This window comes from Euleptes europaea, chromosome 8, assembly GCF_029931775.1.
Source record: "Euleptes europaea isolate rEulEur1 chromosome 8, rEulEur1.hap1, whole genome shotgun sequence".
NCBI classification, from domain to species: domain Eukaryota; kingdom Metazoa; phylum Chordata; class Lepidosauria; order Squamata; family Sphaerodactylidae; genus Euleptes; species Euleptes europaea.
In genome coordinates, this window is record NC_079319.1 from 41,007,160 (window position 1) to 41,031,458 (window position 24,299).

Consider the following 24,299-nt stretch of genomic DNA (forward strand, 5'->3'; position numbering starts at 1 on the left):
AATTCATAGTAGGGTCCTAGTTTCAGCCAGCTATACATAGTAGTATAGCCCACAGTCCCTAAGAATTTATTCAAGGAACTCAGTGAAACATTTAGTACAGTGCAACTCTATTGCCTGAGCAGAAATGCCCTCTTGAATAATTCAGTTTTGCATACCGTATATACTCACGTATAAGCCGAGTTTTTCAGCCCCAAAAATGGGCTGAAAAAGCCGGCCTCGGCTTATACGCGGGTCAATACGGGGGGAGGGAGGGAGGAGGGAGGAGGGAGGAGGGAGGGGGGAAACTTACCGCCGTCGCCGCCGCCGGGCTCGTGCCGCTTCCTGCTGCCGGGAGCGGCCTGGGGCAGCCTCCTGCAGCCGCAGGATGGCTTCCCCGGGCCCCCCGCCCCCGCCGCCATTTTTCCCGGACGGGAGGGGCCTTGGGCAGCCTCCTGCAGCCACAGGATGGCTGCCCCTGCCCTTCCCGCCGCCCCCCGCCATTTTTTTGGGTGGGAGGGGCCTTGGGCAGCCTCCTGCAGCCGCAGGATGGCTTCCCCGGGGCCCCCGGCCCCCGCCGCCATTTTTCCCGGACGGGAGGGGCCTTGGGCAGCCTCCTGCAGCCGCAGGATGGCTGCCCCGGCCCTTCCCGCCGCCCCCCCGCCATTTTTTTCGGGCGGGAGGGGCCTTGGGCAGCCTCCTGCAGCCGCAGGACGGCTGCCCCGGCCCTTCCCGCCCCCCCCCCCGCCATTTTTCCCGGGCGGGAGGGGCCTTGGGCAGCCTCCTGCAGCCGCAGGAAGGCTGCTCCGGGTCCCCCTGGGCCTCGCCGCCGCTTCCTCCCGCCGGGAGCGGCCTGGGGCAGACTCCTGCAGCCGCAGGAAGGCTGCCCAGGCCCCCCCGGGCCGCGCCGCCGCCGGACCCTCGCTGCTGGAGAGCCTTTCAGGTAAGCCTGCGGGGGGGGGAGGGGTTATAAGCCGACCCTCGGCTTATACGCGGGTGCCTAATTTTTCCCCATTTTGGGGGAGAAATTAGGCACCTCGGCTTATACGCGGGTCGGCTTATACATGGGTATATACGGTAGTTTGCGGAAAGCCAGGAGAATGGGAGCCTTCCTGACTTCCTCAGGCAGACTTCCACAAGGTGTGGGCCACAATGGAGAAAGCACATGATTTGTTGATCTTGCCTATTTGCAGGTTGGCACCTACAGAAGATTTTGCTTCGATAAGAGAAGATGTCATGTCAGAGCATAGGGGAAGAGGCAGTCTCACAGATATGAGGGTCCAAGGCTGTGAAAGGCTTTAGATGTGATAGCTAATACCTTAAATTCAGCCCAGTAACTGATGGGTAGCTAGTGAAGTGCCTGCAGGATGGGAGTAATATGAGTGGCCCATCTAGCTCCTGATAATAGCCAAGCTGTGGCATTCTGCCCCAACTAGAATTTCAAATTGATTTTGAGGGGAGACCAATATACAGTGCATTACAGTAGTCTAGTCTTGATGTCACCATGGCATGGATCCAGGTGGCCAGATTATCTTTCTCAAGCTAAGAGACCCTTTTTAGAGCTAAGCTGAGTTGGAAGAAGCCCCCTTTTTACAACTGCATTAACTTGCTTCTCCAGTAATAAAGTTGGACCCAGTATAACTCCAAAGCTCTTAACTGAGTCAGCAAGGGTCAGGTGAATTCCATCAGAAGTAGCGAGCACTTCTCAAACACTTCTCAAGCACTTCAAGATCCCCACCTTCCGACCCAGCATTATCTCTGTCTTTTCAGGGTTTAGTTTCAGTTTGTTCATTCTTAGCCAATTTACCACAGCAGCCATTCAGGAATGGTGGACTCTGAACTGGAGAACCAGGTTTGATTCCCCACTCCTCCACATGAATGGCGGAGGCTAATCTGCTAAATTGGATTTGTTTCCCCACTCCTACACATGAAGCCAGCTGGGTGGCCTTGGGCAAGTCACTCTCTCTCAGCCCCACCTACCTCATCGGGTGTCTGTTGTGGGGAGGGGAAGGTGATTGTAAGCCAGTTTGAGTTTCTGTTAAGTGGTAGAGAAAGTTGGCATATAAAAACCAACTCTTCTTCTTCAACTGCATCACCAGTTGATTGGAATAAGGAAGGATATCTAGGGATGAGTATCATCTGCATATTTATGACATCCAACTAGGGCTGTCAATTCGGTTCGGTCCGAACTGAAAATCAACCGAATTTCCCGATTCGGTGATTTTCAGTTCGGACGGATCCGAACTCAAATCTGGCGGGCAACCGGGGGGGCCGAATTCAGCGAGTTCGGGAGTTCGCGAATAAATTCGGCCAATTCGGCCCCCCCTTCAGGGGAGCCCGCTGAAAGGCGCGGGCTGCCCTTTAAACTGATCACGGGAGCCCGCTGAAGGGAGGCGGGCTGTCATTTAAACTCATCTGAGCCTCCCGGCCGGGAGGCACAGATGAGTTTAAATGACAGCTTCCCCCCCCTTCACGGGAGCCCGCTGAAGGGAGGCGGGCTGTCATTTAAACTCATCTGAGCCTCCCGGCCGGGAGGCACAGATGAGTTTATATGACAGCCCCCCCCCTTCACGGGAGCCCGCTGAAGGGAGGCGGGCTGTCATTCAAACTCATCTGTGCCTCCCGGCCGGGAGGCACAGATGAGTTTAAATGACAGCCCCCCCTTCACGGGAGCCCGCTGAAGGGAGGCGGGCTCTCATTCAAACTCATCTGTGCCTCCCAGCCGGGAGGCACAGATGAGTTTAAATGACAGCCCCCCCCTTCACGGGAGCCTGCTGAAGGGAGGCGGGCTGTCATTCAAACTCATCTGTGCCTCCCGGCCGGGAGGCACAGATGAGTTTAAAGGGCAGCCCGCCCCCCTTCACGGGAGCCCGCTGGAGAGGCGAAGCTGTCATTTAAACTCATCTGTGCCTCCCGGCCGGGAGGCGCAGATGAGTTTAAAGGGCAGCCCGCCCCCCTTCAGCGGAGCCCGCTGAAGGGGGGCGGGCTGCCCTTTAAACTGATCTGCGCCTCCCAGCTGGGACGCTCAGATCAGTTTAAAGGGCCCCAGCGCCTTCAGGGAATCCCTGAAGGCGCGCTTCGGCCGAATTTTCCCCCGAACTCCGGATCCCCCCGAATTACCGGGGATCCGAAGCGGGGGAGTTCGGACTTCGGCACGTACCGACCCCACAAGGGTCAAATTCGGCCGAATCCGAACTGTACCGAATTTTTTTTTTTTGACAGCCCTACATCCAACCCCAAAGCTACGAATGATTTGTTCTAAAGGCTTTATACAGAGATTGAAAAGCATGTGGGGGATAGGATTGTGCTCTGTGGAACTCCACAGAATAGGTCTCATACTTATGACATCCGGTCTACCAAAGCAACCCTTTGAGTCTGATCTGTGAGGAATGATTTGAACCAGTTCAGACCACATCCCGATACTTACATCTGCCTCCAAGTGCCTCAACAAGATGCTATGATCTAGTTGCACCCACCAGCCTGTGTCAGAATTCCCAAGTGCCCACAGGCTTATAAAGGTTAGGGGCCCGTGAACTATAGACTGTGAACAGGAAAGTGTGTTTGAGCAGTGTTGGATACATCAAATTTTAATCCTTCGCATTGTCCTCAACCAAGTTCTCCATCTCTTCCTCCTGAATTTCATTACTTTTTCTCTCTTTAGTTTTTGAAACCATCCCAGGACCCATCGTTTCCCCCCCCCCCCATGTTAGTGGCAAGAGAACACATACGTGGACTTACTAAAAGACAGGATCAGTATTCTGTTAATGCTATCCTTCCATGTAGCCTTTCACCTTTTCTTCTTCAGAGACCACATGGTTCTGCTGCCTCAGACACATAGGACCCTCATAAGGGCACAACACAAACACAGAAGCACTACATTGTATTATTTAGTAAATTTACAAGCAGGGATCTGTGAAGGACTGTGAAGAACACAGAGTCCCGATCCTGATCTTCGTGAATTGTCTATCCTCTCTCCCATTTCAGGACTGGGGCAGCAGGAGGAGGAGGAAGAAAGAAAAAAAAGAGCTCTGACTATCCTCCTCTTGGTCACAGACCCTGCTGCATGCTCACACAGAGGCTGGGGAAAGAGGGAAAAGGAAGCAGCAGTGTTGCTGCTTGCCCATATTTGCTCCCTGGTTGGTGTGGGAACTGGAGGTGAAAACAGAAAGCACTGCTGTTGCCTTCTCCTGCCCCCCCCCAAAAAAAACTGGTAGGCTGGATGTGATTAGGCTCCATTCCTTATGCTGCTTTTCAAGGGTTCCTAATAAAGGACTACACACATTCGGTTTGTTCGTGTTTAAATGCTATGCCCACATGAAGTGAATATTCATAAGAGGGGACAAGGCATCAGTGCACGCAGTCACACTTCTCCTTAACATGGATGTGAGGGCGATCTGGCTGTGACATCTGTCACCCCATTGATTGCCAGGGTTGATTCAGCTGATCTGGCTGGCTAGGGGGGTGTCCCCTACCTCCCTCACCGCTCCATGTGCGTCCCTCCTGAAACTGCATGCTCGGTGGAAGAGGACGACCATCCCAGATAGAAGGAGTGTACCGTTCTTCGGTCAAGGGCATATAATAGCTGCGCTCCCCTGCTAGAACCTCCAAACAAGAACAAGGTCCATTTGTAGGAGAATGTAGGGAATCAAGCTTCCTTAACATGCATTGATGCAGTACACACCTAAGCAATGAGCACACTGCTTGTTTTCTCATTTTCCTCTCACTGGTATATGAGGCTGCACATCCACAGAAAAAGAAGGAGAGTTGGTTTTTATATGCTGACTTTCTCTATCATTTAAGGAAGAATCAAACTGGTTTACAATCACCTTCCCTCCCCCCCCCACAACAGACACCCTGTGAGGTAGGTGAGGCTGAGAGAGCTCTAAGAGAACCGTGACTAGCCCAAGGTCACTCAGATTGCTTCATGAGGAGAAGTGGGGAAACCAACCCGGTTCACCAGCTTAGCGTCCGCCACTTATGTGAGGAGAGGGGAATCAAACCCAGTTCTCCAGAGTCCACAGCTCCAAACCACTTCTCTTAACCACTACACCAAGCCTGCTTGAGCCAGTTATACCTCATCCTATTTTAACCCCATTCTCTTTCTGGGACCCTACTCTTAGGCTCAGAGTTTAGCACAAAAGCCAGCAGAATTTACTATTTATAATCCCTAGTTATATAAACCTAACCTGATTTTTCAGTTTCAAATTTCATTCAGAATTATAGGATGCCAAGAGACAGGGTATATGGACTATTTGGCTATTTTACTGAAATTCTGAAGAAACCTTCTAAAATTATTTTTCCTTAATTTTCATCTTGTTTGTATTCATTCCTCATTAATGTCTCTTGCAGTGAAATACTGGGAGAAAAGAGAGACTCTGGGTGATGTGATAAGCCCAAAATCAAGCTACAACCATATACCTCCCTCCCACACTCTACCCTTTCTTGATTTCACTACAACTCTCACGGAGATTTCTGGCTGAATTCAGTACTGATCACTAGAAGAACTACAGATCACAATAATCTTCTGCCCTCTTTCAAAAGCCTTCTCTGCAGGGTTTCACAGTTTCCATGTTCAAAAGCAGAAACACTTTAAAACAGCCAAATAAATTTGTCAAAACATTGGGAAACAGTGTGAAATATATAGAAAAATCTATACTAGATTTGGGAAAAACAAAAACAAAAGGTCTCTCTCTTGCAAGATGCAGTCTTTGGGTCTTTACGCTTTGGAATTTGTAGTCCAGACTACTGTGTGTGTGTGTGTGTGTGTGTGTGTGTGAAGTGCCGTCAAGTCGCTTCCGACTCATGGCGACCCTATGATTGAAAGTCCTCCAAAGTGTCCTATCTTTGACAGCCTTGCTCAGATCTTGCAAATTGAAGGCTGTGGCTTCCTTTATTGAGTCAATCCATCTCTTGTTGGGTCTGCCTCTTTTCCTGCTGCCCTCAACTTTTCCTAGCATGACTGTCTTTTCCAGTGACTCTTGTCGTCTCATGACGTGACCAAAATACGACAGCCTCAGTTTAGTCATTTTAGCTTCTAGGGTCAGTTCAGGCTTGATTTGATCTATAACCCACTGATTTGTTTTTTTGGCAGTCCACGGAATCCGTAACACTCTCCTCCAACACCACATTTCAAAGGAATCTATTTTCTTCCTATCAGCTTTCTTCACTGTCCAGCTTTCACACCCATACATAGTAATAGGGAATACAATGGCATGAATTAACCTAGTCTTGATGGCCAGTGACACATCCTTACACTTCAAAATATTTTCTAGCTCCTTCATGGCTGCCCTTCCTAGTCTCAATCTCCTTCTGATTAGAAGTCCAGACTACTAGCTCCAGATAAACTCCAAGTTAATTCTCATGGAGGTGGGGTTTCCTTCATTTCCTCCATTTGTTTTTCTTATTGGCACTAAGGCCAGAGTTAGCAGTTACAAAAACTGATCAGCACCAAGCTCTTGTGCAAAACTGGTTTCTACAACATACCAAACTATATTTTAGAAGTTTTACTATGTGTGCAACTGCAGCACAAGGCACCTGCGTAGGAGGAAACAAGCAGAAGACATGGCATGAGGAAGACTGTAGCAGAAGGTGAACAATCTTTCAGTTTTAGAAACGGTTTTCATGGATCTGTATAAAGTTTCTGGCTAGAGCTTTGCTATGGCAGAAGTAAAAAGGAAAAAGGCATGGTAAGTTCAGGGCAGCCCATACCAAACAATGGGATGCAGCCTTTGGAGTAGAGACAATCACCAATTCAACACAATGTATCTTCAGACTCAGAAAGCTGAAAGTAATCGAATTCTGGCAAACTGAAGAAAGGCCTAGAACACCTGTACTTCCCAACCCACACACAGAAAGCCAAATCCCATCCACAATTATGTTGTGATGGCTCAGGATTGCCCTATGACTAAATATATTTATGCATTCTTATTACTGTTATTTAAGCCAAATCCCATCCACAATTATGTTGTGATGGCTCAGGATTGCCCTATGACTAAATATATTTATGCATTCTTATTACTGTTATTTTCATCTCATATGTAGTATTTCAACAGACCAAGATAACAAATGATATGGCTCTGACTAGTTTGAGAACTGTGGCTTGACAGATTAATGATTTAGCCTATGGATCCACTTAAAACCTTGATTCAATTATGAACACTGCAGGACAGATTTCTCAGCCTTTGGTACTGCCTGGCACACAAGAGCAATTTTTTTCCACAGATATTATATTGCTTCAAACAGTATCTCAATTTACTCAATAAACTAGAGTGTGTTCAGGCTTTAAAATATGCACTTATAAATGTGCATAAAGGCCATGATTGACATCACATGCCTAATTTGTTCAGCCTACCTGTATAATGGTTGAGGACACATTCCAATAGTCCTAGCTTTCATTAGCTATTTCCTTCTCTATCAGACAACATGCAGAGCTAACAACAGAGTACTTAATTACAGAGTTAGCATGGGAAAACACCATTCAGGCAGCCAAGAAGTAGGTGTTGCACGGACAGGAAACAGGAATAAAGCTTTGTCTACGGAAACATCCAAAACAGAAGTTGTTTTCTCCCTGAAAACTTTCCACACATCCTTGGAGTGACAGGGCTTAACCTCATTTTGGATGCCTTTTGAACTTACAAATACCCCAAGTTACATCAAATATACGTTTTATCGCTCAATATCACACAGCTTTCTTTGCAATACAAATGAAGTACCAAACCTCATGTTTTTAATCTGTGTACACAAGAACTAATGTTTCTACATATCAAAAGTTACATTAGTTCCACCCCGTTTAACTTTAGGCAAGTTAAGTAACATTTTCAAAATCTAAAGCATGAAAATATTTTGCAAATACAAGTACTTAATGCACATGAAAACTCAGCCCTTCTCAATTCTGGGACCAATAAATTCACAAATAATGTTATTCACTGTCAAAATAGATCAAAATTGTTTATTCTCTTAGACCAGTGATTCCCAAAGTGGGTGATGGGATTACCTAGGGGGGTGCTAAGAGGCAAGGGGGCAGCAGGGTTCCGCTCAAGGTGGGCCCCCTTATACTGCATTGTTCACCAGGCTATAACACCATGCTGGCAAATGGCCCTCCAAGTTTCTGCCTCTGCATAATGCTGAAAACTGGTGGAAACTATCGGAATTTTTAGTCATACCAGTATACTGAATTTTGAGAAACTGTTGTCACTGCGTGTGTTTTTGTTTCTGTGTCATTTGTCAAGTTTTTGCTGGTGAGTCCTTAAAATAATAGTATTGTTGGTGGTACTTATTTTCCTGTGTTCTCACTTAATGAACCTGTTGATTATGAAGTGTACTGTTATTTTTGTAGCAGCCCGCCCAATATTAGTATTGTTAGGTTATATAAGGATTTAAATTTTTTCAATAACTGTTTTAAAAAATAGTTTTTAAGGGGAAAATTTAGGGGGAAGCAATTAATTCAAAGAGTTCATTTACAGTTACAGTATTGCTTATTTATCAGAATTATTAGCAAAGTTCAATGAAATGAATTTGAGGTTCCAAGGAAATGAGGTTAATCTTATTAAGGCCAAATCTGTCATCTCTACGTTTATTTCAAAGTTATCTCTATTCAAATGCAATATGGGCTATCACAAGCTATACTAATTTCTCAGCATGTCTGAGCTAGAAGAGAAAGGTGGGATGCAAGATGATGATCGACAATTTTTTTTGTGACCATTTGGATATGCTACATGAAGGTATGTCTAAGAGATTTAAGGTTCTTCTTTCGATGGAAATTCCAGATTGGGTGATAAATCTATTGTCAGATTCTGAGGAAGTTGGAGGAAGAACTAATTGAGCTACAAAATTACACTAAATTGAAGCCAAAGTTTAAGAACTTGTGCCCAGAGTTTTGGTTACGGAAGGAAATTTCTGATCACTACCTGCACTATGGACAGTGGTTAAGAATCTCCTTATTGTATTTCCAATATCATACTTGGTTTTAGTGTAGTCGTCCAACTTCTCTAAGCAAAGAAACTGACTCCAGATTACTAAATGTGGACATTTAAGACTCCCGCTAAATGACTTTAAACCACACACTGGGAAACTGGTATGACTTCATCAAGCCCATCCATCGTACTAAGAATTTACTGAATAGCAAAGTAGTTACTAAATGTGGTATCTAAGATTCTTGCTAAACGACTATTAGACTTTGAAAAGCTGCTATCACGGGATCAAGTTCATCAATTTTATTGAATAAATTAAAAGTAACAAGTTTTAATTGGATTTTGAATAAATGTACAATTAATTGTTACAGTTTTATTGTTATTATCTTCCTTAGCGGGTTGTACAAACGGCTATTCTAAATAATGCTTTTGATAGGGAATAGGGTAGTGGCACTAGGGATGGGTTTATGGACCCAAGGGGGCGGTGGTCCAAAAAAGTTTGGGAACCACTGTCCTAGACAAACAAGCGAGTGCCACCCAAAAATAAAATATTCATTGAGACTATGAGACATTGAGAAATATTCATATAATCAATGTAAGAAAATACCCTAAGATTTTATTCAGTTTAGTAATTCCCTTAATAACATGATTCAGGAGGAAATGGGACAGGATGTGTCAGATTACTTAGATCAGTTTATATATAACTGGATCCACAACTTGTGAGGAAATCACTGTTTGTATAGGGCTGATTCTTAAGATCCATGATTGTATAGGGCTGATTCTTAAGATCCATGAATTAAAGAAGACTGCAGAAGCAGATCTTCCCTGCCTTCCTCTTCCCCAAGGAGCCTCCTCTTCCCTAAGCAGCCTGCATGGCCCACAAAAAGTCAGGAAACTTTGCTGAAAAAAATGCAGTGTGGGGGATAGTTGCAAGGAAGAGGAATCGAGTGAAATCTCCTCCCCTCGCTCTGCAATGAATGGAGCTTTTTAATTTTATTTACTTGGAACATTAATACTTCACATTTTTCACATACCTCGCCTTTTTGTTGCTCTTGGGTTTTGGTGTGGTGTTTTTTGCTTTCTTTTCCTTTGGCTCTTTAGGGATCTTAGGGGTTTTGGGAGTCTTGGGTTCCTTAGGCTCCTTCTTCTCCTTCGGTTCTTTTGGATCTTTCGGCTCTTTTTTTACCTTGGGCTTTTTCTTTTTCTTCTTCTCTTCCTGGGAGCAGTCTAGCGATTTCCTGGTAGGATCCTGGCCATCAAGTCCACCAGGAAAGCCTTCTTTACCAAAACCTTTATTGGGACCTTCTACAACATGATTGTTTTTCTTTTTCTTTTTCTTTTGCTGCGGTGGCTGTTGCTCAATTGATGATAGGTAATCATCACTTTTCAGTAGTTGGGCATTCGGTCCGCTAACCTGAGTCATGTCTGGCACTGACTTCTCCAGGAAGGGTTCTGATGGAGAATGCTAGAAAGGGGAAAAAATAAGGATGTTAAGAATTCTGTGTTTGAAATAATGATAGACCAAAGACAAATGTATGAAGTGAATTTTTGCATACAAGAACAGAATAATTTTGGGGCACAAAATTAACTTGAACCATTTAGAATAAATTTTTCTTAAATAATGATGGGCATTGCTAAAATTATTACAGTCTGGAAAAAAGATAAGCAGAGTTTGATACTGCAAATATATCTACCCTAGCTAAATATTCTTATACACAAAGCATATCACTGTCTATAAGCTGTAAATATTTCTTCTATTACATTGGAATATTTCTTCTATTAAAGTAGGCAGAACTACAGGGCAATTGTGGGGTGGTTACTACTGTGAGCTGGACCCAAAGTTTCCATCCTTCCAACAGCGGAGCCTTCTGCAGGTACAAGAAACCTTGGTCTGATGGAAGAGGCATGTTCCACTTATGGAAGGCTCCTTATACCAATGGGAGAGTCACTTTTAGCAGAACAGAAAACCTGGCACCACACTGTTATTGATAAATCTCTGGCACACCCAGAACTCAAGAAAAGCAGATAAGATGGGAGATCTGCACAACAGAAAACAAGTACTTGGAACAGTAAATGTGCAGAATTACCCATTTACTACTGCAGTCAAATTAAACAAACAGCTAATAAGTGTGAGGACCTGTTTGTCACCAGCATATTAGTGATTAAAAGAGGAACAGGCAGACAAGATGCTACAAACCCAGGTTTGAAAAACACATTGAGAAGGGGGAACACATATGGGTGGTTCTTCAGCCTGTAAAAATTAAGCATTTCATTAATAAAACTTCCATTTTTCAAGTGTATGTTCCTCTGAATACTAATTAGCGCATAAGCCATACATTACTGCTCAAAGTTGTGCCAAAGACAACGTCTGTTCAACAGCCATTCAACAGCATTGTGGTCACTGATCTCTGTTTATGCATATAACAGATTAAGCAATAATCGTGATTTCTGTGCTCATTTATTCACTACTCTTTTCTGGAAATATCCCTCTTTCTTCTTGTCATTCCTGTACAGGTTTTAATTCTTACTCGCTTTTCTTGTCACTTACTCTGTTTTCCATTCTCATAGGTAGATGTGTGTGTGTCTTCATGATTTATTTAGACATATTTTTCTACTCTAAAAACAGCTAGATAACTCTTGGCTGGTCTGGACAAACAAGCAGGCTGTAGATGTGCATGTGCTCCATTTTCAGCTGGGCTGATAAATCCACATGTATGAAATTTTGCATTGGGCCTATGCAGAAAATCCAACTTGCATACCGTATATACTTGCGTATAAGCCGAGTTTTTCAGCCCAAAAAAAGGGCTGAGAAAACCCAACTCGGCTTATACGCGGGTCAATACGGTACTTAGAAGGGAGGAGGGAACTTGCCGCCGCCTGCCCGCGCGCCTTCCCTGCGGACCAGGAGCGGCCAGCGGGGCCTCCTGTGCGCAGGGAAGGGGCCGCCACCGCCTGCCCGCGCGCCTTCCCTGCGGCCTGGGAGCGGCCCTCGGGGCCTCCTGCGTGCAGGGAGGGGGCCGCCGCCGCCTGCCTGCGCGCCTGGAGCCCGGTCAGGTAAGCCTGCGGGGCGGGGAGGGGGTGCATTCCCCCCTCGGCTTATACGCAGGTGCCTAATTTTTCCCCATTTTTGGGGTGAAATTAGGCACCTTGGCTTATACTCGGTTCGGCTTATACCAGAGTATATACGGTAAGCCAAATCATTAATTTATATTAAATCTAGAAAATCACCACACCATACAAGCATGCTGGATTTTTCCTTTTTAGGCCTTATGGAAAAGTAGCATCCACGCATAGAACTGGGGCCCAAAGTGGGAAAGGTGCTGCCTTGGCTTGTGTGTCCAAACACTCTCTCCATTCAATACAATGACAGCTCAATCTGTGCATTTGTATCAGACAATCCTTTATTATAGTCACATCATATTCAGGATCATGATATTTGCCTTTGTTCTACAAAAGTGCCATTTGGCTTTTGTCTCTTTTGATCTTGTTGATACTTATTGCCCTGCTAGACATTTTAATTTTTCTTTTTTCAGATCTACAGCCCATTCCTGAGAAATGGGCTGAAAGTTTTTGGAGGCGGCATGACTCCGCCACCAGTGTAAGTGCTCTCTTATTCGAGGAACTTACACTGGTGGCGGGGGCAGTTCCGTCGGCGCCTGGGCACCACGGAGCTGCGCACCACTCCCCTGCCACTGCAGTCTCTCTGACCTAAATCCCAGAAAAGTAATGTGGCGCTGGCATGGGGGGGGGTGTTCCCGGGGGTGGAGCTGAGTTTAACTAGCTTCCTAAGCTCCTCCAGCCCAGGAAAAAACCCTCCACCAACAGCGTTGCTGCGCCAGGTTTTTCCTGGCAAGGCCTTGCTGTTTTCAATGGGGGGAAATGCCCCATTTTCCTAAAAAGCCTTTTTAAAAGGCTCCTTTTAGCCTTTCGGCGGACGGGAAACCACTTTGGAAGCAGTGCCTTGGCTACGCAGTCCCCGGCCACCACATAGCTCAGGAATGAGCTGCCCAATTCCTTTGTAACTCCCCCCTCACTCTCATATGTGTGTGTGTGTGTGTGTGTGTGTATTCACGTGTGTGTGGACACAAACTCCAGACAGAAACTAGTAAGATCTTCATGGTCTAGACTCTAGGCACATCACTTAGCTTCAAGGGCTCTTTTTGGAGCTTTCAGTTTTCCAATTTCCATCCTCTAGAGTTCACTACACTGTTTGCTCAAGTCTTCTAGCAGGACCTTTAGTGAATTTTCTTTCTATAGTTCCTTCTTTTTACTTTTTAGTAAGTCAGAGCTTCTGTTTCTCATTTCACCTCTGCTCTATTCCACTTTCAATTCTTCTACTCTTCTTTATTCTATACATCCTACTAACTTCTTGGATTTGGCTTCTTTTTTCATTCTTATCACATCTGCAGAGCATTTTTGGTATAAAACTAGAGTCATTTTGAATACTTACACTATAATTATATTCATTTTTTCTGACAAGCCAAATTATTTTTTATTGAGGCATGTAGTTCTTGTTCCCATGGTCACTTTTCTGCTTTGTTTTATACTTCATCCTCATTCACTCCTGTGCCTCTTTTTCAAAACTCTTGCTTCTTAATTTGTTGATACAGTCGTGGATCAAAGCAATTTTTTCAGATGCATTACAGGATTTCTCCCGTCATCTTTCTTTATATTAGCTCAATCTCCTGAAGCTTATTAGTTTCTTCAACTTTTCTTTATTCTATCCCTTTGGTTCTTCTGACCTCTACTGCTTGGATTATCAACTTTTTATTTCAAACTATGAATTTATATTTATTTAAAATGTTTATATCTTTATTTTCTCTAATCAATGGGGCTCAATGGAGAGCCAGAATGGTGTAAGGGTTAAGAGTGGTGGTTTGGAGTGGGGGAGTCTGATCTGGAGAACTGGATTTGATTCCCCTCTCCTCCACATGAGCACCAGAGGCTAATCTAGTGAACTGGATTTGTTTCCCCACTCCTACACACAAAGCCAGCTGGGTGACCCTGGGCAAGTTACAGCTCTGTTAGAGCTCTCTCAGTTCCACCTACCTCACAGGGTGTCTGTTGTGGGGAGGGGAAGGGAAGGCGATTGTAAGCCGGTTTGAGTCTCCCTTAAGTGGTAGAGAAAGTCGGCATATAAAAACCAACTCTTCTTCTTCGAGCCTTAAAAGTTAATAAGGAACTGTACTGTACTGCAGGATTTCAACTAAGCCTTCACCCCAAACAGTATCATTTATGTAACCAAATTGTTTTAAAAATTCTTCCCATATATTATCTCTAAAAGAGAATGTACTGTGAGAGGAAGACTTTCAGTTTCCCAGTTTCCAATGACAAGAATGGAGTTCAAAAGGAACCCCAATGGAAGCCACTACTCTTAACCAAAGAGACTGAGTCCTGGTTGCCAACTTACAAACTCTCCTTTTGTACAGTAATTATTCTTGTAATTTAAAGTTTATGGAGATGGGAATTGAAGCTGGAGGCCTATATTCTCCAGTGATAACTTCAAGGGGCTCTTGCCACAGTACGTTAAGCTGCAATGGGGCTTAAAGAATCACTTGCTTTTCTTCAGTCCAACTCTCATACCCAACAGAGGGCTCACAGTTGCATGCTCTACCCTGCCAACCATTTGCTGGCAGCATGAAGGAGCACACAAGCATAGTTACCAGTCTGCATCACTTTCAAGGTTTGTGGAGAAGCGTCTTGAAATTTTTTCCCTCCATACCTGGTCTCCAAAGACACACTTCTATCCTTTCCTCTGCCCAGTGCACCTGCATTCTCAACCCCACCCCCCTTTACTCATAACTCACATGCTACATTTTTTAAAGCGAGTTAACTGCTTACTTCAACCACAAGTTAATTTTATTGCTGCTGCTTTAATTAGTGAAGGCATAATTTCGCATATTGACACAGAATTTAATTTTCTACAGAAAAGAAACAATTAGGTAATAATGTTTGATAGGTAGAAAAATCATTTGGGATTAGGTACTATTGGAAAGGTGAAAGGTGTTCAGAAATATTTCGGTATTTATTAGGGTCACATATCCTAAATCTTTCAGAGAAAAGCTGGTTTTGTAAATATTTAACAAAGAACAGATGGCCCGTTTTAATCATGTGAGGAAAACCTGGGGCTCACATTAATACCCATATACCAGACTACTGGGCTTCATTTCTTCCCTAACCAGCCACATGGTACTTTCTTCAGTAATGCTATTTAATTTTACAGTAGACATTGCTGAATTATCAGTTTACACTACCTGATACATAATCAATACATTTAATGTATGACATCAATGTGCAGGACTCTCCAAAATAAGTAATTTAAGAGCAAGTGTAGAAATTCCCATTCTATTTACTTGTAAATCTATATATTTGATATAATTTATTTAAATAAAAAGCCTATCACAGAATGGCTTTCACAGTTTTGCAGTTAACTTTATTTTATAAACAACTTAATGCTCAGTCTTCAGACCTGTTACAAATATTTCTATGAAATGAAATAATTTTATTTCTTAAAGTAGTAATTCAAAAGCATTTCAGATTTTCCGAGTTCAGCATTTCTGGCAATTCCTAGAGCTACCTCATGTCACTTCTGGGTTTTCCCTGAAACTGAAGTAGTGATGCAGCTGCCGTCGCCTTAAAAAAAATTATCCTCCCGCTGATTGAAGCGGCAGTGGGAAACTAACACTACCAACACTATAATATCTATATTTTCTAAGCAGTGGGAATGTACATGTTTCTACTTCATACACTTGCTTTGAAGTTTCAAAATGTTAACCATTCTTGAACAAATTGTAAGTATTTAATACATAACATTTCTCCTGTATATACAACACTTGCAGAATTAGGAGTTATACAATTAATGCTGAAGCATAAATCCTCCTCTTGGATGCACACCTTAGAGTAGCGAGGGGGCAAAGCTGAGAGCAATATCACAAGGAGTTTAGACTGTCAAGAGGCTGAATGCCTAGAAGAGTCACTCAAGGTGGATTCGTCACATCTGAGAAACCATACAAAGATGCATACACCCCCTTGAGGAATCAATGGCTACATCAGCAGAAGAGAACAGATTGTTCCAATGGTGATGAGAATGGAGAAATCCTTGAAGGGTAGCTACTGGGTAGCAGCAGTAGTGGAAGGTGACACTGGCGGAGGATCTTACATAGACAACAGCAGTGCCACTTCAGCTAATCCTAATTAGTACTGCGCAGAAGAAAGCAATAGTAAATCACTTCTGATAATTTCTTAACTTCAAAACTCTATGATAAGATAATTCTAAACGAAAAAAGTTGTACCACTGGAAAACAGGACCTCCAGATCAGATGGCATTCAATCAGCTGTTGGAAAAGAGCTGAGGACAAGTATGAGTAGCTCTACTCTGAATGATATAGCTGGACTAAAACTGAAAGGATGTTCAGTTGTTGATGTGAATGGATGCAAAAGGAAACTCTAAAGCTGCTCGCCATATTGATTAGGAACACTGAACATGAGAAGTATGAATCAAGGTAAGCTTGAAATAGTAAAATGAGAAATGGAATGTTTAAACGTTGAAATCCTGGGGAGTAAGTAAACGAAGGAGGCCTGGATTAGGACACTTTCAGTAAGAAAATTACAAAGTGTTTTACTTGGGAAAAGACAAACACAGAAGAAATGGAGTTGCTCTAATAGTGAGGTGAGCTATAGCACAAGCAATGAGGGGATATGCAATGTCTGACTGAATAATATTAGTCAGACTTCATGGAAAGCCTATCAACAAAACCATTGTTCATGTTTACACCCAAACTACAGATGCTCATGAGGAAGATATTAAAAGCTTTTATTTGTGTGTCCAGGAAAAAAAACAGATCACACACCTAAACAAGATGTGCTGATAATCATGGGTGACTGGAACACAAAAGTAGGAAACAAAGCAGAATCAAATATTGTTGGAAGATATATGGTAGGAGCATGAAATGAAGCAGGAGAGCGACTCATGGAATTCTGTGAAGACAATTTGTTCATTATGAACACATGTTTCAGGCAGCCAAACAGATGATTGTATATGGGAACATCACCAGATGGCCAATACAGAAATCAAATAGATAATATAATCTGAAGCAGAAGATAGAGAAACTCAATGCTTTCTGCTAAAACAAGACCAGGAGCTGATTGTGGTACAGGCCATGAACTGTTACTATCAAAAATTAGAATAAAGCTGAAGAAAAACACTAAAACATTCATAGTGCCAAAATACAATCTAAACAATATTCCTGAGTTTAAAGCCCTTGTATAGAACAGATTTCCATTGCTAAATTCAAGAAAAACATGAACTGGAAGAACTATGGGTTGAAACCAGAGGTATCATCAAAGAAGAATGTTCAAAGACTATCCCTGTAGCCAAACCAAATGAAAAGCAGATGAAACTCTTAAAATTGCTAAAGATACACAAGAAGCAAAAGCAAAAGGTGTCAGAAACAGGGAAATACATTAACAGAACAGGACAAAATAGAGAAAAGATGGGAACAATACACTGAAGAACTATTCAGAAGAGATGAAAGGATCTTTTGAAGAAGAACCTGCAGTCTTAGAAAGTGTAGTGAAAACTGCTCTTAAAAAAACTGGGAGAAGCAAATCACCAGGAATAGATAGGATATTAATCGAGCTATTTCAAGCCACAGAAACGGGAGTCCATCAAAATCTTAACAAGAATATGCCAACAAATATGGAAAGCAAAACACATGGCCTACAGACTGGAAAAGCTCAATCTACATTCCAGTTCCAAAAAAGGAGATGTCAAAGATTACAGCAACTATCAGATCATTACATTAACTTCTCATGCAAGCAAAGTAATGCTCAAAATTTTACAACAAAGGCTCTTAGCGTATATGAAACAAGATGGGAACAGAGAAATTTCTATAGAAGATCCCCTGATGAAGCAAACTGTGAAACACGTAGGGATCTAGGAGAGCTAAATAAACTCTCAACCTTGCATCTTGCTCTCCTTTGTCTTTTCCTAGCTGCATTAGCTCATCCTATCTGAATGTCCACCATTCCATTTCTTGGTGTAAGTAACTAGAGTGTAATGGAATACAGTATGTTCATAATACCAGCTCTTTTTTCTCAGAACCAAGAACAACTGAACCAAAATTTGTGTTCACAATGACCTCTAAGTCTTTCAAGAAGGGAAGTATTATTTCATATTTAAAGATAATGGTACTTTCCTACACACCTGATGATTTTACACATGTACAATTCAGTGTGTCCAAAACAAGTTGCCATGTGTGAAACATGAATCCAAAAACAGGCTTCACACTATATTATGCAACGCATAAAACAGAACTCTATCTACAAAATGTTCCTATAAACAGAAAGTCAGCCAAAGTAAGTTGAACACATGTTGTTCCAACAGTTTTTTATATAAAAGTTTTTTATATAAAAGCAGTTACAAAAAGCGCTACCATCCTCATTTTAAATATGTTACAGTCTCTCCGTCTCTCAATTTGTTCTTTATGTTCTCAGTCACAAATGATAAACACATATTTTGGAGATTGAACACCAAAATCTCAATAGTGAATCAAATAAAACCCGCTCTCCTCTTAAAAACAGTGTTTCACTTACCTGTAACTGTTGTTCATCGAGTGTCTTCGTGCAGTCACACATGGGATCTGCGCAAGCGCAAAGCCAGCCACGGAGAATTTTTTCCTAGCTTCTAGAAGCCTCAGCTCTGAAGGGAGTTTCCCGCCCAAAGTCACCTGACCAAAGGGGAGGGGGCTCTCTTCCCCTCAGTTCTCCAACCTGCCGCTGCGGAGACAAAAGGTTAAAACAAGACATGTCCCACAGCGGGGAAGAAGGGAGGGATGTGTGACTGCACGAAGACACTTGATGAACAACAGTTACAGGTAAGTGAAACACTGTTTTTCATCATCGTGTCTTCAGTGCAGTCCCACATGGGAGAATAGCAAGCTCGCTTACCCAGGAGGAGGGTGTGGGACCCCTCTCAACGGAATAATGAATGGAGCACTGCTTTCCCCACTGCAGCGTCCCTGCCGGAATCCACATCCATCGCATAGTGTTTGATGAAAGTGGATGAACTTGACCAGGTCGCTGCTCTGCAGACATCAAGCATGTTCAATCTAGAAGAAAACGCAGCAGAAGCAGCTTGAGCCCTGGTGGAATGGGCTGTGACTTTCAAGGGACAAGGAAGTTTCGCCTTTTGGTAGGCCAACGTGACAGCTGAGACAATCCAAATAAACAGATTATCTTGACGTCTAAGGTCTATTGTCCTGCTTAAATAAAATAATAAGGCTCTGCGGACATCCAATGTATGGAGAGCCCTGTCCGAATACGACTGTGGGTTTGGGAAAAACACGGGCAGAACAATGTCCTGAGAAAGGTGGAAGGCAGATACCACCTTAGGGAGGAAATCAAGACTGGGACGCAGGACAACTGTCCGCATGAAATTTGGTGAAGGGGGGGTCGAAACGTAGCGCAGCTATGTCACTAACCCTCCCTGCAGAGGTGATGGCCAACAGAAATGCTGTCTTAAAGGACAAGTAGGAAAGGTCACACGTGGCCAACGGTTCAAAGAGGGAGCCCATTAGCTTATGAGCACCAACAAAAGGCTCCACTGTGGAACAGTCGTGGAAAATGGAGGGAAAGTATAATTGACCACCAGCCCTAAATCATTAAAGGTGCGAAGGGCAAAGGAGACATGTGCAGATAGCACATCAGGGGAGTCCCCTACAAACAACCAGTCATCTAGATATGGGTAGACGATGCAGCCGTGAATAGCCAAGTATTCTACCACCACCGCCAGGCACTTTGAGAACACCCGGGGGGCAGTAGAAAGCCCGAACGGGAGAACATTAAACTGGTAACATTGGTGGCCACATACAAAACGCAGGTATTTCCTACAATCTGCGTGAATAGATATGTGAAAGTAGGCGTCTTTTAAATCGACAATACAAAACCAGTTGTTAACACGTAGGATACGCAAGGTATCAACCAGGGAAACCATTCTAAACTTCTTCACCCGAAGGAACTTATTAAGGCCTCTTAGGTCTAAAATCGGCCTTTTACCACTGCCTTTTTTGCTTACTAGCAAGTAATGTGAGTAGTAACCGCACTCCCTCTCAGCCTCAGGTACCAGAGATATGGCACCCTTCTGGATGAGAGTGGAAACCTCATCACGTAATACTTGAGGAACGACATTTGAGGTCATTGGAGGGGGTACATGCGGAGGCAATGATGTGAATTCTAAGAAATAACGGTCTTGGAACATGAAACCCTCAATGGGTTGAACTAATCAGGCATTCTTGCCCTTGTTGAACCTGCCAGGGGACGCCTGAGAACCCTTCTTCCCACGAAACTTAGGAGGAAACAGTCTCTCCTGTTGAGGTGGATTTTAATGGGGACGGAACTGCCCCTGGCTTTGGGACTGAGCCAGGAACCTATAGGGCCTATTAAAGGCCTGGGAATGTCGTGGAAAGTATTTGGGTTTGTAGGACGAAGTTTGGGAAGCCGTAATCCCTAGGGATTTTGAGCTGGTTTTTGTTTTCTGGAGTCTGTCTAAAAAGACATCCGTCTGTTCGCTAAAGAGTTGGGATCCTTCAAACGGTAGATCTTCAATGCGAACTTTGGTATCTTAAGGAAGCGCCGAGGCGCGCAGCCAGGAGTGCCTCCTGATCGCTACCGAGATAGACATGGCTCTACTTATGCTGTCGGCCACATGCCTGGCACCCATGAGCAGGCTTCTCCTAATGGCCATCCCTTCGGATTGGATAGTCCTAGCTAAGGGTTTAGTAGTGTCATCCAAAAGACCAATGTATTGGGACATCTTGTCCCATAGGAAGTACTGGTAACGACTCATAACCGAAAGGAAGTTTATTATTTTCACTGATTGTATTGTGGCAGTGTAAATCTTCCTCCCCATCAAATCTAACTTCCTACCTTCCCTATCCTGAGGGGAGGTATGGGATCCCGTCCGGAATCTGCCCGGCAGGGCCTCAACTATCATTGAGTTGGGTGTGGGGTGGTGTGTGATGAAGTCACATCCCTCCTGGGATATTTTATAGAGTGAGTCGACCTTACGCACTGAAGGCGAACAGGACGCGAGGTGCGCCCAATTAGACTGTATAATGTCAAGAATGCTCTTGACAAAACGAAGGGCAACGGGACCGCCATCTGACCTTTGGAGGATGTCAGAAATGGCGTCAATAGGGTCGGTGGTAGTGGGTTTGTAATCGATTTTCAGGGATTGTGCCATACGGGAAACCTGATCGATAAAGGAACAGATGCTATCTGGGGGGGAGACACCCATAGACTCGTCAATCAAGTCCTCTGGCGAGGGTAAAGAGTTAGCATCGGAGTCATGCCAACCCAGCAGATTCACTGATGGCATCCGAATCAGACACCTGCAAGTCCCGGATAGGAGGCAGAGGAGTCGAAACAGGTTCATGGGTGAGTGCAGACCTGGAGTCATGATGACGCCGAGTGGAGGCACCCATTGACGCGGAAGCACGGGGCTGCACGTCGTGAGTAGCCCTGTCTGCCAAACCCGAATGACGTCAAACGTCTCAACGTCAAGGGGCTTGCGACGTGGAGAGCGTGCAGAACGATGCCTGGTAGAGGTGGGTCTCTCTGCGGTTCTCAACGTCGACCACGGGTGCAGTGAGATACGACGTCAATGGGATGCCGCCGGGGAAGCATGACGCCAGGCAGGCATACCTTCGTCACGGCGAAGTAGTCGACGTCGAACGACCATGACGTCGACAGCAGCCGCAATCATAGCCGCGATAGCGAGAATCTTGAGAAGTATGGTCACGGCGATAGCAGCCTCGGGAACATTCTGAAGAACGGGACCTTGATCGACGTCGAAGTGACCGTTGTGCCGGAGACCGTGTATGATGTCGAGATGAAACATCTCGCCCGGGGGAACGGCTTCGACGTGGCGAACCATCCACGCACGGGGAGGGTGAATGACGCCGAGTAGGCGTAGGCTCGTGCCGAGAAGAGTTGTCCCCAGCCGGGGAAACGGACCGGCTACGAAGGGGTTCGCTGTGGCAGATGGAGACCACACTAGACCCCGAACTGAGTGGAACGGACACACAGGTAAGCACTGAAGGAGACCGGGAGACTGGTGCAGTCGTATGAGTGATCTGCTCTGAAGTCAGCGCGACGTCGTGCTTAGGCGTTGAGCGTCGAGGCGAAGGGGTCCGACGTTGAAGAGGTTCATCATCTCGACGTGGAGATGAAAGAAGTTGTGTCGACCCCGAAGCGGATTGAGATAAGACCGACTTCAACCGCTTGGAAGACACTCCTTCAACCATTCCCATAGATTTTCTCTTGGCCTTCTTCGCATCCCCAGGAGGAAGGGAAGAGGCCTTTCCATGCGAAGACGTTGAGGGAAGAATGGGTGCGGAAAGTGGGGCCGAAGCGACCGAAGGGGGCTTAGCAGAGTCAGACGACCCGATCTGGGGCTGTAAGGACTGCTTCCAAAGTACGGCATTAAGCCTGGTAGCCCTCTCTTCACGAGACCGCTTAGTCATTCGGGCACATTATCGACAGGAAGAAGGGATATGGCCCTCACCAAGGCAAAGGACACACTCGGCATGGCCGTCCTTTTTTGCCATTTTAGATTTGCCCTTGGCACACTTTTTGAAGGGGCCCCCAACAGACTTAACTTTATCCTTCGACTTCTTCCCGTTAAGACTTTTCAGTGGACGTTGAATCCTTCATTTTCTCCTCAGAAGGTGTTGTGAGTCAGCCTGAGAATTACTCTTCAGAAGAAGAAGCGGCAGAACAAGCCCTCACTCCCTCTGAAGAGATAACACCGGAACAGCAAGACGGGGCCTCTGAGCCAGAAGACCGGCCGGCTGAAACAAGAGACCAGGGAAGAGAAAGCCTTTCATCTTCAGGGTCTCCTCCACCAGTGGAGAGAAGAAGAGTAAAAGGTAGAATGGCATTGCAGCAAAGGAGAAAGTCGGCCCGGCTTTTGGACAAAAGACGTAAGTTGGCGCAGGAGGAATCAGAGTCTGAAGCCGACAGTTGAGCTGAAACACCTGGAGAGTCACGAAGGCAATATAAGCAAGACTGACCGTTAAGTGCCTCGTGGGAGCAAATGTTATTGCATGCCGCCTGTCTCTTATCTTGAGAAGCTTTGTTTGGAGTCCGGTTTGCCGTGCTGTTGATTTGGGTGGCCTGCAGCCAAGACCTTAAAGGCGAGGAGCTTGTGTCTGTCTGTGACCTTGTTCCTGTAGTGTGAGTATACTGCTCCTGTACTTATTAAGGAGCTGCTGGGCCCTCCCGGCAAGAGTAAAATACGCGTCAGGCTCTGCTTCCTTCAGCACCGATACGTTGCTGTGTGGAAAGCAGAGACTCAGACCTGCCTGTACGCAACATATTGCTCCCACCACATTTACTGGCTGAGCATGGAGGAAGGGGCTGTAGCTGCATTTGCTGACCAAATGCAGGCCCTGCAGGGGCAGGTTACCCAACTTACACATATGGTGACCTTGCTTCAACAACAGCTGCAACAGCAGCAGCTCCAGCTATCGGCCTCCCCAGTCAGACCACCCAAGTGCCCCCTTTCTGTGCCGGAGAAATTTTCTGGGAATGTGGAGGAGTTCCCTACGTTTCTGGCTCAGTGTCAGCTGTACATTCAGCTCCACCCAGGGGATTTCCCTGATGCTGGCACCAAAGTGGGGTTTGTGCTGAGTCTGCTCAAAGGGCAGGCAGCCAAGTGGTCTACCCCCCTTCTCCTTAGCCAGTCCCCATTGCTCCAGAACTGGAATGGGTTCCTGGGGGAGTTGCAGCTATTGTCCAACCCACCAGTTAAGATTTGCCTCACAAGCCCTCTCTGTGCCCCTGCCTCCAGAACTGAGAAGTGTGGCAGTCAGTAATCTGTTTTTATGGTTTAGGTTTCCATGATGGGCTGGGTTTTTAATGCTGAATGTTATTAATGTTAATTAATATTTTTAATGTTTTGTTTTTATTATTTTTATACTGTGAGCCAACTTGGGCAAGTTCCTGGAGAGGTGGCATAATTTTTTTCTGAATCAATTAATAATACACCCCATTAGTAAATCAATGTTCTGTCCACATTCCTGAAAAGATTAAGTGGAAGTCAAAAACACACACAAGTACCTTCTGTAGCATCCTTATTTGTTATTTGACATCATCACAATTAGATTCTTGTGGATTTCGTTAAGACAGTCTTCTCACATACAGGGAATGTAACAAATAATAAATATTTTTAAAGGTGTATCCTTTTATTTCAATTGATTTCTCAATTTTTGTAAATTTCAATTATACTGTGTCACTTTAAAAACAACCTGTTTCACAATGAAATCTGCATACAATTTAAACACATTGACAACTGTGCTGATAAGCTCTTAAAACTGAATCATGTCCATCTCACAAGCAGAGTTAAAGCTTGTT

General features: G+C 44.7%; 1 protein-coding gene across 3 annotated transcripts in view; it reads right to left on the minus strand.

Moving 5' to 3' along the window:
• The window catches only part of CHD7 (chromodomain helicase DNA binding protein 7), a 190,723-nt gene that overhangs the window by 79,734 nt on the left and 86,690 nt on the right, over nucleotides 1–24,299 (minus strand). For all 3 annotated transcript variants that reach the window (XM_056854270.1, XM_056854271.1, XM_056854268.1), the window contains one exon: nucleotides 9,920–10,350. In XM_056854270.1, the coding sequence (XP_056710248.1) occupies nucleotides 9,920–10,350 (431 nt within the window). The remainder of the gene's footprint in view (nucleotides 1–9,919; nucleotides 10,351–24,299) is intronic.